The 11560-nt window shown below is 41.1% G+C and overlaps 1 protein-coding gene across 1 annotated transcript; it reads right to left on the reverse strand.

The window, feature by feature from the left end:
* Positions 1–3837: 3837 nt before the first annotated feature.
* Positions 3838–9642, reverse strand: LOC102519275 (lysozyme C-like). Its single transcript, XM_032492094.1, has 4 exons — positions 9465–9642; positions 7913–8077; positions 6152–6230; positions 3838–4705 (listed from the first exon to the last, which is right to left on the reverse strand). The coding sequence occupies exons 1-4, from the start codon at positions 9598–9600 to the stop codon at positions 4639–4641; spliced, it is 447 nt and encodes a 148-aa protein (XP_032347985.1). The 5' UTR covers positions 9601–9642; the 3' UTR covers positions 3838–4638.
* Positions 9643–11560: the final 1918 nt, after the last annotated feature.

Below are 11560 nucleotides of genomic sequence, written 5' to 3' on the forward strand. Positions count from 1 at the left end.
TTTCTCTCATCTACCAAAAAAGATTTCTTCTCTAAGTATTCTAAAAGTGAGTACTGTTCACATTGTATTTGCATGCATGTGGGAGTGTGTAACTGAGTCACTTTTCATACTATATGAATCAAACGTATTGCAATTTAGAAATTACCCGCATTTGCCAACTCCTGATGAAGTACTAACAAGCGGGAAAACCCGGGGTCCCCAGCCAAGACCCCAGCACTGGTGTGTGGATTCTCACGGAGCCCCAGGCAGGGAGCACTGGTTTCCTTAACTGATTACGAGTCATCTGCCCCAATCCCAACCGTTCTATGTGTCTTAGATGGAAATATTGACCATGTTAGTATTTGCCTGACTTTGCCCCACAAAACAGCAATTTTGAATGGTTTAACTTACGAAAAGCAGGGGTATGCAGATGGAATCCCTTTCTTGGAAATGGTTTCAAAGTACAAACAGCTGCCTTGAACCCAGTTGACTCTTCAGCAAGATGGTGGGAGGGTGGGGATGAATCTGTGCTGCTGACACTTTGCCTCTAAGAATTCTCCCAGAGTTTTTCATACGTGCTCTCAATGAACCTCATGCGTGTGCTTGTCTCTGCCCACGGCACAAGCTGCCTGTGGCTGGTAACCAGAGCTATGTGCTTGGATCTCCACTCCAGCGGTGCATCAAATACCCTAAGCAAACAGGTTACTTACATCTACTCCCAAGTGTCTGATACGGTAACTGTAGGATGAAGCTTTGACGATCTCATGCATAATCAGAGTTGAGAAATAGCTCATAGCTGTTGAAAAGAATTGAATCTTCTCCAATTGCTTCTTCTTCAGCAATTTTGTCAGAGTCACCTGGGAAATAAATTGAAACATTACAACCTGAGAGAGGAACGAAAGACCAGTAAAAGCAAAAGGAAACAATCCCCGCCTCTTGGATGAGCAACTCCTTTACAGCCTGGGGGCTGACGGTCTGGGGGATCCCTGAGGGTCACAGGGCTCAGGACGTCCTTCAGACGTGAAATCAGCAAGGACTGAGATGATGAGCAGGGTCCAAATCCAGGAACCGAGAGTAGAGTTTACAAGTAGATTTGCACCTATAAAGGATACATTTTAAGGACAATATGGACAATAGGTACCAGGTTTCTCACTGTCATAGAAAGCAGTTACCAACATGGAAAAGGGGAAAATATGAATGAGCCTAGTGGTGTAGGATTGGAATTGGAGGTATTATGTGAATTCAATTTAAACAGATGGACATAGAGATAAATATCGTGTAAATATGCACATCCTCTAGCTTTGTCCATTGATGGGGCCTGGGAACAGTGACACCCTGGTGCCCAGGTCTTGTTTGTGAAATACCCTTCTCCACTATGAGGAATGAGGGCTCTCTGGATCAAAGGCTGATTCTAGGCTTAAATAGGAAAAGAACCAGGGGAACCTTGGAACATTTTGTGCCAGAAAACAAAAACAAGTGCTCAAAACATGATGGGGACGTGTGAAACCAACAGAGAAGCTAGCTTGAAGGGGCTGTAGTGGCCAAATCAGGGACAATGTGCACATCAGAATACATGATGGTGATGGATTATACCTCATCATAATTTGATAATAGGAAGCCAGGGGTCCACTTGATATAATAAGTAAATGCATTAATTGAAAATTTGATGAGGAGCAATCTCAAAGTACCTTACCCTCTCCCAAATAGTTCACAGCGGAGGTGATTTGAAGACATCACCTTAATCAAATGGTCAAAGTGAACATCATCACTAACAGAACATTTCAACACCACATGCCACCTGAGAAGACCCAAGGAGAGGAGCACGGTATCACGTGTGTGGTGTTCCTGCCAAGGATGCACAGGCCGATCTGATCAGGAGAGCGTCAGAAAACCTCAGGTCCTTTTACAACACAGCTGGTCTACCATCTTCAAAAGGGCTAAAATCATAAAAGGCAAGGAAAAAAAACTGAAGAAATGATCTAGACGGAAGGAAACTGAAAAAACATGACACCCAAATAGACCACATGATTCTGAATAGATCTTTTTATTAAGAAAGACAAACGGGGACAGTGGATGAAACTGAATAGAATCTGATGATTAGGTGGCAGTAATGGATCAGTGTCAATGTCCTGATGTGTATGATGTTTTGAGGTTGTACAGGATTTACACACCAAAGGACTCAGAGCCACTGGACACCATGTTGGCACAGTACTCTCAAACTGTTCAGGAAAAGTAAAAGTCTCTAATATACTTGTAAATTTTGGGAAAAGTTGAGAGTATGTCAATGTCTTTGGTTGTTTTGGGTTTTTTTGGGGGTGGGAGGTAATTAGGTTTATTTACTTAATTATTTATTTCAGTGGAGGTACTGGCTTCCTCCACTGAACCCAGGAACAAAATTCTCAATTCACATTGTCTTCATTTTTAGCCATTTGGCATTCTATTCCTTTTAAAATGTTACATTGTGCAACTAACAGTTGTTATCGTTTACTGTTTTTGAAGATGACTGAACAGATGCAGGTGTGACATGCCTACATAGATGGGACTTTGCTTAAGATCCACTGAAGATGAACCCAGGACCTCCTACATGGAAGCATGCACACTTACCACTTGAGCTATACCCCCCTCCCTCAATGTCTTAAAAAAAGTGGGGGGGGGGCCCTCTATTCTTCTGGAATTTATATTTCAGCAAGAAAAGACAAATAAATACATAAGAAAAACATGTCTAGCAAATGGTTACAGGCATGAGCCCGGGGGCCTCCCACAGTTAGAAATTAAATAGCGGAAAAACAGCCAACCAAGGACTGAGAAGAAGGCATCGGTGAGGCAGGATGTAAATGAGAAGCTGAGGGAGAAAGACTTTTCTAGAAGGATGAAGTGGCTCACTTTGTCCGATGCTGCTGAGAGATCAAGCAAGATGAACAGAGAACAGCTGGTCCCTACAGTTGGCCCCAAGGAGTCATGGGAGGAGTCATGTTGGAGCAGTCTTCAGCTGAGTGAGGAGAGCAGTCAGATTAGGAAGGGTTGAAAAGAGAAAGGGTGTGAGGACATGGACTTGGTGCATAGAGTTATCTCGTCCCAGAAGTGTTGCTGTCAAAGGGAGCGGAGAACAATGTGGTACTTGCAGGTTATGTAGAGTCACCAGAGAGTTCTTTGTAAGAGGGAAGGTTACCGGGGCAGTTTGCACAATGAGGGGGCTGATCCAGCAAAGAGGGAGAAACTCAGGATGCAGGACACAATCAGCCTCAATTGGAGGAGTAAGGGGGCTGCGATGGAGTTTGCATGTGGGGACACTGCCACTGGCAGGGGCAGAGGCCCTTCAACCAAGTTATAGCGGGGAAGGAAGAGGGGAGGGGCCCAGGGGAAGATGTGGCCTCTCCTATGGTGGCCAGGGAGGGGAGGGCTCGGCCTGAGTTGCTCCTCTTCTCCCAGGGTACCCTGCGGCCGGCCATCTACTGAGATGAAAGCGGGGAGAAGGTGAGTGGTTGGGCATGTTTGCTGGGCCTTTGAAGAGAGGAGAAGTGAAACAGTGCTGGTCACTTTGGAGAGTGGGGACTCAGACAGAGGGCTGCAGAGAAGTGACTCAGATGGCCGTGCGGACTGGAGGGCCCACGTGAGATCTGTGGTTATGAATTTCAAGTGAGACCTGTCAGCATGCTCAGGGGTTTCTCTCCAGCATTATCCAGCTGTTTGGGTACAGCAAATACTAAAGTGCCAAATCATTTTCCCCAAATATATACATACATATTTTTTTCATCAAAGACACTAAAAGGGTCTAAAAAAAGAAAGACAAGGTATGAATTGCAAAGCTTTTAATGATAGTTACTGTATTTTTTAACAGCATGCGTGATTTCACATCTGTGGTTAATTAGCAATTATTTCCATACTTGCAAGCTCATCTGCCTCTGAATTTAGTCATAATACAGGAAGTTAATGAAGTTAAGGAAAAGCAACCCTTCATCTAAACTCTCTATTTCTTGATCTAATCTCTCTTCGTGATCAGCAAGATGCATGAAGGAGTTCTTTAAAAGGGCTAAAATAGATTAATATATAACTTGTGTGTTTGTTTTTAAAGCTTCGTAAACGCAACCCTTCTAAGAAAACAGTTAAACCAAAGGCCATACTTAATGAAAACAAAAATCTTAATTCAGATTGTCTTCATTTTTAGCCATTTGGTCTTCTGCCCCTTTTAAAGCGTTACATTACCCAACAAACAGTGGTTATCGTTTACTGTTTTTGAAGATGACTGAACAGATGAAGATGTCACGTGCCTATGTTTGTGGGACTTTGCCTAAGATCCATTCAAGATACTCTTTAGTTACATTTCCATTGAATATTGGCCAGTATTTGTATCATTCAAGATTAAGTCTGGGTTCTTTCTTTGATTAAGAATTGAATGGGCTGCAGATCTATTTGATAATTATGATTTTAGACAAATATTCACCAGCATTAGTTCTGTTGGCCAACCGAAAGCACTGTAGGCCTCATATCCAACAAGAAACACGTTAGTAAATATTACGCCTCTTAGTAAAAAGACTACATGCTCCTGCTTTTGTAGAAATATTATTTGCTTGAAAGAATGGTAGTATGACCTGTCACTTAAATTACTACTTCCTTGATGTGAAAAAGAGACAAAACGAGCTGAAGAAGGAAACTCCACAGTTACAGATCACAACCCTCAACATACTGCTCCACATCGTGGCCCTCACAGTGGTTTTTCCATGCCACCCTGGATAGAAAGATGAAACAAACAGGAATAAGGTTAAAACGTAGCTGCATTCACTTAATGTCTTAATCTACCAGAAACTAACACGACATTGTAAATCAACTCTGCTTGAGTGAGGAGAATCTTAAAAAGTCCAGAAATCCACTAAAAGAAATTGAGGAGTAAAAGGGTAAGATTCTGAATCAGTTAAAGTAGAGCATTTCGAGGTAACACACTTTTCAGTGTAAACCCAGAGCTGTAGTTGTCCGGTCTCAGCAGCACACTTTGGTCTTTGGCAATGTTCTCTGACTTGTCTCACAACAGGAGGGCAAACCAGATCTCCCCTTTGATGCTTAAAACACAGCATGCTTGCAACAGGAACTAACAGAGTGTGGTAGGTGGCTTATACTTCAAAACCACACATACAAAAAACTCAGAAAAAGAGATTTGTGGATACCAGAGGTGAGGGTTGAGGGCAGGATGAGAGGTGGGGAGGAGGGAGAGGGGGAACTGGATGAAGGCAGTCAAAAGTTACTACAAATTCCAGCTATAAGATAAATAAATACTGGAGTTGCTATGTACAAACTGATAAATATAACTAACTGCTAGTTTTTATATATGAAAATTGTCAAGAGAGAAACTCCTAAGAGCATCACACACAAAAAATTTTATCTTCTGTTCCTTTAATTTTGTATCCATATTTTTGCAGGTGATTAGGTTCTTGTCTCCTGGTAGAAAGAATTAGAGATGAGAAGCTAAGAAAGTAAAGTGGGGATTTACTAAGGGACAGATAGTACACTCTCACGGGGACAGCAGGCAGTCTCAGGGAAGTTACTGCCCTGATTTCTCTGGCAGATCGGTTACATAAAGTGTGAAAATGAGTGGGCGGAATATTCATTGTGGGGGGAAGGGTTTGGGGTCCCATTCCCTGATCTTCATCCCAACTCCACCTTCCCAAAGGGAGGAGGGATTTTTGTCCTTATTTAGTGTGGCTGGGAAATGTCATGGCATTGGTGCATGATGGGTACTTAAATCTGCAAGGCTAATTTTATTGAAATGAGGGCATAATGAAAAAAAGGTTACATTTAGACACTGGAGGTTCTTGCCTTTTCCCACCTTTCTTTGTGGACCTCCTGGTTGCTTGCCACAGCTAAATTTGTGACCGCTTATCAGCCCAGAGGTTCCTACTTTTCTTTCTCTGCCCAGGGACCCCTGTTGTTTACATGATGTAGGGTTTCCTGCATTTGGCCCCGGCCCCTCCTTTCCTTGCCAATTCCTGCCATTTGGCCTGTGTCCCCCCTTCTCTGCTCACATCTAGCTGTCTGCCTGCTCCAACAGTCTGAGGGGATGGATGTTCACTAAACCTACTGTGATGTATGTAAGTCAAATCATTACGCCGTATACCTTAAACTATCCAGTGCTGTATGTCAATTACATCTCAATAAAACTGGAAGAAAAAAAAAAACATACCATGCTCTAATGCCTAGTGGGTCCCTGACAACCCTCTTTGCACATTGTACAGCTTTGGTGATGTCATCTTGCAGCAAAACTGAAAAAGAGAAAGTGAGCAATGAAAACAACGGTTATAGAAATTTCATTTTAACTTAACATTCAGCCAGTTTTATTCTCGTAAGCTAAGAGAGAACACAGATAACTTTTCAAGAGTCTATGTATCTACAAATGTTGATAGAAAACTTTTTCTTCCTTGCATCCCATTTGGCATGAAATAAAGCATTCTGTTTCTCATTTTCCAAAGTCATTGGAAGCAAATGGAATTATTAACTAATATGATAGATAGATGTTTCTTTTTTTTAACTAAACACTCTAAAACAAATGAACAAACAGAAACTGGCCTAGCATATTTTTGCTCAGTATTTCTACTACTGGAAAAGTATTCCTAAAGAAATAATAAAAACACACTCAAAGATGTATGCACAAGGTGTCTCATAGCAATTAATAAAAGGGGAAAATGGAAACAGCCTAAGAGCTTACCAGTAAGAGCTGGACTGATAAACGACAGAATATTTATGTAGTGGAATTGTATTCATCTTTCAAAAATAATACATATTGGTATTTGTTGACTTAAAAATAATTTTATGTGATAAAGAACAAATCGTAGAGCAGTATATAGAATGCAGTATCATTTTTGTTAAAACACACATTGCCTGCACATTTGTATGTGGGTAGATACGTGCATGACATCGCTTGTCTTTCATAGACAAGTTTGATACATGTCCTGAAAGAATTTGTGTATACCAAGTTACCAGTGGTCACAAATGTCTGGGTAGTAAGAATTTTCATTCAATGACCACAAATTATTATATAATACAAAATATTTTAAAACATAAATTAACTGAATATAAAAGAATATTCTAAGATCTTCATCTTCTCTATTAGAGAATTTAACATTTAAAAATTTAACAATAGAAAATTTTGCAATACTTCTCAAAATTTTATACACAAAAGATTCCACATTCTCTCTAATTTTAAATAAACTCAGTAGAATATTTGCTTCACTCCAATTAAACAAATCCATAAATTAGCTTGTTAGAATGACTATGATTATATAGGAACTGTATTTCTGGAAAGTGTAAACTAAAGAATTTAGAAATTAAATGTCATAATGCTTCTAATTCACTTTAAAATCACTCAGCCAAAAAAAAATATATACACACACACACACACAGAAGTAAATAAGACAAAATGTTAGCAACTGTTAAAGTACATGATGGGTACATTGCTGTTTATTATACCAATTTCTATAATTTAGAACATTTCATAATAAAAAGTAAAAACAATGTTTACAAAAGGACCACACATATTCCTCTTCCTTGATTAGTTAACGACTAATTGTTTCATTTTCTATAAAGGACTATAGATTTAAAAAAAAAAAAAAGACCAAACCACCAAATTATCCCCAAACCTCCTCAGAGTAAGTCAGAGGAGTGCATAGTTCTGCACAGAGAGTCAGACAGTCCAGCCACAGTAAATTGATGGATCCCTCCAGAAACTTCTGTGTATCAGAGAACAGCAACCTCTCATGATAGGAGCGCTTTACGTTCTTACTTCAGGAATCAGGAGGAGGGTAATAAAGAGTTTCTGGAAGTTGAGATGGAGGTTTCCTAGGTCCCTGGTGACCACATCAAGGCCTTTTTGTTTGTTCTGAATCTCTATTCTTGTAAACATGACAGGACAGTCCCCGTGCCCGCACTCAGTGTCATCTTGTCTTACCGTCGCAGTTGATGCCACAGCCATTCACTGCTTTTGGAGTTTTGCCATCGTTACACCAGTAGCGGCTGTTGATCTGAAATATCCCATAATCAGTGCTTCTGCTGGAGGGATTGAAGTTTGTAGCTTTCGTGTCATAATTACTTTCCCATCTGGCCAAACACATCCCTGAAAAGAACTTACTTTTAGTAGTAAACAGCAACACCACGTGACTTACATTGCAAAGCATGTTCTATCAGGCAAATTCAATTTTACTAATGACTGACCGCCTTTGTAAGTATAAAGATGACTTTTACGTGTGAAGCATTTTAACACCTTAGTGCTAAAGGGCCCTTAAGAGAATTCTTTTGCTATCAAATCATTTTGTAATACTAATGAAATAAGACAACATACTTTAGAAAATATTAAACTAGCTGTTTTGCCATTGCCATTACCCTTCCCCCACTCCCATCCCTCAGGTAAGATTCAGCCTAGAAGAGAAAAATCAACAGAGTTTTTGAGTTGATTAGTGCTTAGCAATAGATACATAATGATGATGGAAAAATATATTTTATTAGGAAAAGTAAAGATTTTCTGGGAGAAAGAATTTTCTTACGATATCTAAAGGTGAATTTGGATGTCAAATTAGACCCCAGATAAGAGCTGTAGAATGGAGAAGACTATTCCATCCATCCATCCATCCAACCAGCCATCTGCTCATTCGCACAGAAATAGTAATTGAGGGGAAATGTCTCAATTCAATCTGAAAAATACAGTAACTACATCGACAAACATAGACTAAAATAAAGAGTAACTTTTACTTCGGGCACAGCTTGAATTCTGTGGCAGAAAGTGAAAACTACTTCATCAACTAGAGTGAGTAAGAATAATGAAACGTCCTTTCCTGCTGCATTTCAGGGATCCTCATACAAACACTGACTGAGGGGAAGTTGGGTCCTACCAGCCCCTGTGTTAGTTCAGCGGGGAGGGTAGAGCTCGGTGGTAGAGAGCGTCCTTAGCATGCACGAGGTTGTGGGTTCAGTCCTCAGTACCTCCATTAAAAATAAATAAGTAAACCTAATTACCCCCCCTCCAAAAAAAGAGTTCCACAGAATTTTTAAAATTTGCTGTTAAAACCCCAACATCATGATTAGAAAGGAGAAAAATACTGCATTACTCTAGGCTTGCAGAACCCAAGTTCCAAACTAGACATGGCTGGACTCAAATGCCAAGGGCCTGACAGACACATCCCAGGTGCCCAAAAGTACCTTTCAGCCAGCCTTACGTGGGCCGCTGAGGGAACCGAACCCGCAAATTTAGTGGCACTGGAAGCATGGGTCCTGGCATGCTTAGAGCGATATAGAATTTTGCTCTCCCATATCCTCAAACCTTCAGCTGGTACATCTGATTCTAAAGGAACAAGGTGACATTTTTATACGTTGTTAAGTGTACAAACCTTCCAAGAGAGTTTTTAAAAAGTCCATTCGCTCAAAGTCCCTTTCTCATTATTCATCCTGCATTACTATCCGTTCCGCCCCCAGCAGCTATTTGGAAGGACGAACAAGAGATGACTTACAGTTGGCCAGGCTGACTCCCCTGTAGCCATCCATTCCGAGTTCCTTCAGCTTTCGGGCCAGCGCGCATCTCTCCCAGACCTTGCCCTGCACAGCGACAGCGAGGAGGACGAGCCCCAGCACAAGGAGAGCCTTCATGGTGACTGAGGTGCCCGGACTGCAGTCTGCCCGGGGCTGAGCCGGCCCCAGTATTTAACTCCTTTGGACTTCCCTTACTCCTGGGGGTTCGGGAGCTCCACCCCTTGAGATTCGGGGGAAACAGGAACCATTTATTGGTCCAACTGCCTTAACACGTTTTCTTTCTTACGTTTGAAGAGGTATAGTTTGATGTCACAAGACATCACCTGCCGGAAAATAATGAAATGAACTTGTTTAAAGTTATTGCTCAGGAACAATCTGGATTAGCACTGCTGCCAAAAGAGAAACTTCCTCCTGTTTCGTAATGAATTTGAACGACTAGAAATTTAAAAAAATGGAACGAACATTTTACGCAACTGAAAACGAGCTCCCATCTTTGATTAACACTCATTCTCATTAAATTGTTTTATGTGCCTTCGCTCTGGGGTCTTCATCTTTTTCAATTAATATTTCCTTAAATACACTTTCCACAAAAGAACACGACACCCTGCCTGTTGTTTCCACAGGGACATAGCTCAGCAGCACGCTGCTCAGCCAGATTCCTATATTAACTTCTTTGGATACTATTGTAGAGTTTTAATTTCTAAATTAATATTTTACTGTTGTAAATATGTCTCATGGGAACAGCAATCCTAACAACTCCTTTTTGACAAAGCCTTACTTCACTTTTCTGTGGTAGAACATAAGGGAGTCCTTATAAGGCAAGGAAAGTTGTAATAAAACCTACAGATGAATAGCACCAAATGCCACCAAAAACTGCGCCCTTTCAGCATAAGGATTATTTTGAACTGAAGGCAATTGAAAAGAAGCACATCCAAGGAAATTTCTGTCTACCCACTATTTGCCTGAATGCAGAACATAGATTTGTACAAATGTCAAACATCAACAAACCCAGATGCCTGTCGGTCCCAAGACAGCCCTGGAGGACACGACCTAACAGCCTGGACTGACTAGCTACTGTCTTCCACTGGTTTGTTACAGATTTATCTGCCTACAATTTGCCCCCTTTTGAAGCTTAAGACCCTTTTTCTCTGTCATGTCAGTGTTGTAAAAGTACATTGTTGTTTGGTTAAGATGCTATGTAGGTCTGAGCTCCAGCCACCTCTTTAAGTCACTCATCCTTGCATTTCTCCCAAGTATATATGAGACACGCATGTTAATACACTTGTTTATGTTTTTCTTTTGTTATAGAGCCCACCAAAAATCTAAAAGGGTAGGAGGAAAAGTTATTTTTCCCTCCTGTACAGTTCCTGGTGGTGAGGATGGGACAGTAAAGGCTGGAACAATCCACTCTCCTGCGAGGCCACAGCTGAGATATGGGGTAACTGAGAGCAGACCCACAGAAGGTGGGAATTCTGAAGCACATCGTCTCCCAGATCTCTGTTTGCAGTGCACAGTCAAGAGGAGGATAAACATTTCTCCTTGTCTCTTCTTCTCCAAATTCACAATGGCAGGAGGAAACATTTGTACAAATAGCTCTCGAATCCTGACTTTGCTGAATTTGGTTTTGGTAATCCATGCCTATGGGTGTTGATTCTTAACCTCCCAGAAAGTGTCACATTTTCCTTTGTCTGTTTTGTGTCATTTGTCATAAGGATGAGAAATCATAAGATGAGAATCTCCATTTGTCTTGTGTTATGTCCTGAGCCAGCTAGGAGCCTGAGACATGAAGTGACAGGCAACTTTGTCCAAGCATGGCAGCTCTCAGGGAAGTGTGTCTTAATAAAGGTTCACCGGCTATAAAGGGCCTGTGTCATCTCTATGCCTTCGTTGCTTCTCTTGCGCTGGGAAAATTCTCATCCCAGTATCACCTTTCTGGTAACACAGATTAGCGGGTCCATGATTTACGGTGTCTCACTTGTGGGAGGTAGAGGTTTCTTTGCCACCTGTGACAATGAAGGTCTTTGGTTTTTAAGTTGTCTTCAGAGTGGCTCTGCATTGTAAGGGCTGTATTTCTTTA

This window comes from Camelus ferus, chromosome 12 (genome assembly GCF_009834535.1).
Source record: "Camelus ferus isolate YT-003-E chromosome 12, BCGSAC_Cfer_1.0, whole genome shotgun sequence".
NCBI classification, from domain to species: Eukaryota; Metazoa; Chordata; class Mammalia; order Artiodactyla; family Camelidae; genus Camelus; species Camelus ferus.

Coding starts and splice junctions, on each gene's coding strand:
- LOC102519275 (XM_032492094.1), bottom strand. CDS start 9,600: ATGAAGGCTCTCCTTGTGCTGGGGCTCGTCCTCCTCGCTGTCGCTGTG. Junction 6,231..7,912: donor CTGTGGCATCAACTGCGACG/GTAAGACAAGAT, acceptor TCTCTTTTTCAG/TTTTGCTGCAAGATGACATC. Junction 4,706..6,151: donor CCACTAGGCATTAGAGCATG/GTATGTTTTTTT, acceptor CTTTCTATCCAG/GGTGGCATGGAAAAACCACT.